This window comes from Babylonia areolata, chromosome 10 (genome assembly GCF_041734735.1).
Source record: "Babylonia areolata isolate BAREFJ2019XMU chromosome 10, ASM4173473v1, whole genome shotgun sequence".
Classification (NCBI taxonomy): domain Eukaryota; kingdom Metazoa; phylum Mollusca; class Gastropoda; order Neogastropoda; family Buccinidae; genus Babylonia; species Babylonia areolata.
The window spans coordinates 23,668,092-23,673,091 of record NC_134885.1 but is presented as its reverse complement, the minus strand read 5'-3'; the positions used below and the strand labels follow the sequence as shown (position 1 = coordinate 23,673,091).

Genomic DNA, 5,000 nt, shown 5'->3' with positions numbered 1-5,000 from the left:
CAGACGGGACCTCGGTTTATCGTCTCATCTGAATGACTAGCGTCCAGACCACCACTCAAGGTCTAGTGGAGGGGGAGAAAATATCGGCGGCTGAGCCGTGATTCGAACCAGCGCGCTCAGATTCTCTCGCTTCCTAGGCGGACGCGTTACCTCTAGGCCATCACTCCACTGTTTCCTTCAGTTCACCACACAACAACTCTCCCTCTCCTCTCATACTCTTTATTTATTCTTGAACGTTAACATGCTAATTGATATGTTCTCTTAATTGTCTTCTTCTTCTTCTTCTTCTTCTTCTTCTTCTTCTTCTTCTTCTTCTTCTTCTTCTTCTTCTTCTTCTTCTCCTCCTCCTCGTTCGTTCTTTAGTTTAACGTCTTTTCACTATAAGTGATATTAGACGAGGGAAGGAAAAAAATCGAGTGGGAGGAGGGGGGGGGGAATTACTGTGTACGCATACGAGTAAGTGAAAGTGTGTGTGTGTGTGTGTGTGTGTGTGTGTGTGTGTGTGTGTGTGTGTGTGTGTGTGTGTGTGTGTGTGTGTGTGTGTGTGTGAAAATTACTGATTTAAGTTTTGTTTAAAAAACAAAACAAAAACAAAAACACATAACAATATAACATATTTCTAATGAAAAACTAACAACTATAACAGCGAACCAACAGGACTATTTAACAAGGAGTTGAAAAAGTCATACATTAGCAATGGACTGCTGAAGATCGTCAACACTGAAGATGATTTCAGTTCAGGGATTTGAGACTTTAACATATCGCAAGTTGGAATTCTCCTCCTCCTCCTCCTCCTCCTCCTTCTTCTTCTTCTTCTTCTTCTTCTTCTTCTTCTTCTTCTTCTTCTTCTTCTTCGTGGGCTGCACCTCCCACGTTTACTCGTGTGAAAGTATGAACGTTTTTTTTACCTCGCCAAGTAGGCACCCATGCTCTAAGTATTTCGGAATGTGTGCATGCTAGGGACTTTCTTGTTTCCATGACCTACCGAACGCTGACGTGGATTGCAGGGTCTTTTTCGTTCGTAATTCATCTTCTGCATGCGTACACACACGAAGGGGCTTCGGGCGCTTACAGGTCTGCACAAATTTTTTGTTGACCTGGTAGATCGAGAAAATCTCCATCATTAACCCACAAAGTGCGCTGAAATGCGGATCTGGTGAGAATCTCTAGCCATTGACCACCGCACCAGTCTGACTTCTATGTCCACAGTCATCTCCACGGAAATGACCGCCTCTCTGTCTGTCTGTCTGTCTCTGTCTGTCTGTCTGTCTGTCTGTCTGTCTCTCCCTCTCTTTCTCTATCTGCCTGTTTAAAACTGGTTTTCAGTGTGAGCAATATTTTGAATATGTGGATAAAAAGTGTTTAAGGGACTGTTTAGTAAAATTACGGCTTGGTTTGCTCCCAATAAATGGATCATTTTTTAGAAGAACATTCAAATGTAATTCAAATTACGCATGTAAACGTTGTAATGTAATCGAAGATGAAAACCATTTTATAAACAATTGTGTCCTTTACAATGACCTGCGGCAAAAACATCTGAACTCTGAAGGTCAATCGTATGTTCACTTGATGAAGAATGGTTCTGTTTACAGTATTCGTAAACTATGCGTTTATATATTTAATGCCCTGAAGATACGACAGGAATTCTGTGACAACAATGATGAAAGTTAGAATTAATTTACAATGCACGAGAAGCACTTTTGTTCTACAGGTTAAGTTAGTACGTATTTTACATTTTGTTGTGGTTGAGTGATCACCATACTGTGTACTTTTGACCTCTTTCTAGGGGCCGGAGGCCTGGAGATTAAAGTTTTGTTCTTGTTCTTGTTCTTGTTCTTGTTCTTTCTCTATCTGCCATTCGCTCCCTCATTCCGCTCTCCATCTCTTTCTCTTTCTCTCTCTCTATTACACATACACACACACGCGCGCGTGCGCGCGCGCAATGCATATAATAAACATTCCTGAAGACGATGATCTCGCTGATATGGACGCTAACCAGCACTGTGTTGTTTTACAGCTGACCCCTGTGTGAGCATGGTACTGAGGTGCCAGAAGAGTATCCAGGACATTGGTTCTGATGCTGACACCCTGAACGTCACCCAACGACAAGCACTGCTGTCTGACTGTTCCAGCCAGAAACCTATCGACTACTGCGGGTTAGAGTGACAGTCAGTCGTGTGTGTGTCCAGTTATGACCATCACAACAGCAGAGGAGGCAACGCAACTGCTGCCCCAGCTGTTTTGACTTGATTTTAGTGGGAGAGTAACCTTGGCCAAGATACCCCACTTTCTCGGCCAAGAGAGCTTTGTTGATAGGCAGTGGTGGGGATGGTCCTCAAAGGTTAATTAGTCACTCCCCACCCTCCAACCCATCCCCCACCCTCCAACGACACAGTGCTGAGAGCCAGTGCATTATTGACTCCTTGTTTGAGAGTCTTCATCCTTCACAAAACACTAAGCTGTGAATGAATTCCAACAACAGCGTAGCATCACTTACTGCATATACACATCCTTTGCTTTTTTTCTTTCTTTCTTTCTTTCCTTCTTTCTTTCTTTCTTTCTTTCTTTCTACCTTTTATCACTTGTTGAGTTGTTTTGTGACAATAGTCAGCACATAATACAAAACCTGATTGACAATCACATTCTCGTATAAAAACCTGAAATAAAGACATGGAGAATAACCACATGAAAAAGATAATAGTGTTTCACAGCAATCGAACTCAAAGTACAAATCGACAGTCCTGGAGTTGTATAGTCTGCTATTAGTTTGGGTTTCATCTTAAATTGTGAAATATATTGACATACAACATAATTATGGATATGAGAGAAAGATAAAGGGAAAAACAAACAAATCTGTGCATCTGTTTTCAATTAGGCTAATTGTAAATGTAGCAGTGCTTCCCTTTGAAGTTCATGAAGTCCCAGTCTTTGTTTTTCTGCATTATAACGTCCTGACTTGTGTGAGTGTGGGACATACTGGGAACCGTCCTCGGGTGATATAAATTGTCTGTGGACTCACTCGTGTTTTGTACAATGCATTGAACCTGTACATTTTAAGGGGAATTGCGCTTCAAACGAGATATCCATTATTGTTATTATCATCATTATTTATCATTATCATCATCATCATTGACGTCGTCGTCGTCGTCGTTGTTTATGATTGTCATGGCCTTAAATCATCATCATTATCATTATTAACATCATCATAACCGTCGCCGTCGTCATCATAGTTATCGTTATCATTAATAATATCATCAACATCATCATCATCATTACCACCACTGCCATCACCATCATCATCATCATCATTGCCGTATTGTTTAGTTTTTCTTTTCGTTTTTTGTTGTTGTTGTTGTTGTTTTTTCCCGTTATATTGTTAGCATCATCATCATCAACAACATCGTCGTCGTCATCGTCACCCTTGTCATACTGTTTATTATCATTCTTATTATCACCATCATCACCATCGTTGTCATCATCGTCACCCTTGTCATACTGTTCATTATCACCATTATTATTGTTATCATCATCATCACCACCATCACCATCGTCATCTTCATCATCACAGTATTGGTACCATCATCATCATGATCACAGTGTCAATGGTGTGGGTATCATCATCATCACCACCATCACCATTGTCATCTTCATCATCACAGTATTGGTACCATCATCATCATGACCATAGTGTTCATGGTGTGGGTGTCATCATCATCACCACCATCACCATCGTCATCTTCATCATCACAGTATTGGTACCATCATCATCGTGACCATAGTGTTCATGGTGTGGGTGTCATCATCATCACCACCATCACCATTGTCATCTTCATCATCACAGTATTGGTACCATCATCATGATGATCACAATGTCAGTGGTGTGGGTGCAGGGCCTACCGACAGGCCAGCGCGTGCATCCGGTCCGGGCAGTCCCTGTGTGTCGGCCACCTGACGGTCAACAACACACTGGCCAACCTGGACAGGTCCTCCAGTGAGCTCTGTGACACCGGTCAGTGACCAGCAGTGACCCTCACACACACACACACACACACACACACACACACACACACACACACACACACACACACACACACACACACGCACACACACACACACGCATGCACGCACACATGCACGCACACACTAACACACTAACACACACACGCACACACCAACACACACACACACACACACACACACACACACACACACACACACAATTGCTGTTTCACAGGTGTTTATGAATTGCTTATTCCATTGTTGTAGTTTATCCTTTCTTATTTATCCCCAAAGGGGGTATTGTGTAGTATACCCTTCCGTTCTATTAAAAAAGAAAACATCCCCTTTGTTCCATCTTCTCTTTCTTCCTTTATCCTCCCCCTTTTTTTTGGGGGGGGGGGGGGGGGCGGGGATAGGGGGTCTTTTTTACCCATCGTCTCTATCTTTTTTCTGTCCTACCTATCTCTTCGTCCGAATCTCTTCAATATTAATTTACACTGCCACCAGAATCGATTCAAATTTGGAATGGCCGTCATGCATTATGAGTGAGTCATTGAAGACCTGCAGGTTAGTTGCAAAAAAGGCGTCTACTATACAGCTCGTGCGTGAAGCAGCATTTGAAGCCAGCTGAGCGCCTGGCTACACACACACACACACACACACACACACACACACACACACACACACACACACACACACACACACACGTATATATATATATATATATATATATATATATATATATAATCCATAGCAGGAAGGGGAGCGTATCAAAAGCTGGGAAGATGGCAAAAGTTGATGTATAATGTTATCACCAATTTCATGTGTTTGAATCACTGTCCAGACTTTTTTTTTTATTGCTCGTTAAATCACAAAACGAATTCGCTATATTGATTCTTAAAGCTTTCTGTAACTAAAGCAACGCATATGTTGTTCATGTCTATCCTCCAGGAGGAAGGTGGCAGAATGGTTAAGACGCTTATCTGGCGACACAGTGCCAG

The 5,000-nt window shown here is 42.1% G+C and overlaps 1 protein-coding gene across 2 annotated transcripts in view; it reads left to right on the top strand.

Moving 5' to 3' along the window:
• The window catches only part of LOC143286510 (uncharacterized), a 96,217-nt gene that overhangs the window by 67,414 nt on the left and 23,803 nt on the right, over positions 1–5,000 (top strand). For both annotated transcript variants that reach the window (XM_076594091.1, XM_076594092.1), the window contains exons 6-7: positions 2,018–2,156; positions 3,891–4,009. In XM_076594091.1, the coding sequence (XP_076450206.1) occupies positions 2,018–2,156; positions 3,891–4,009 (258 nt within the window). The remainder of the gene's footprint in view (positions 1–2,017; positions 2,157–3,890; positions 4,010–5,000) is intronic.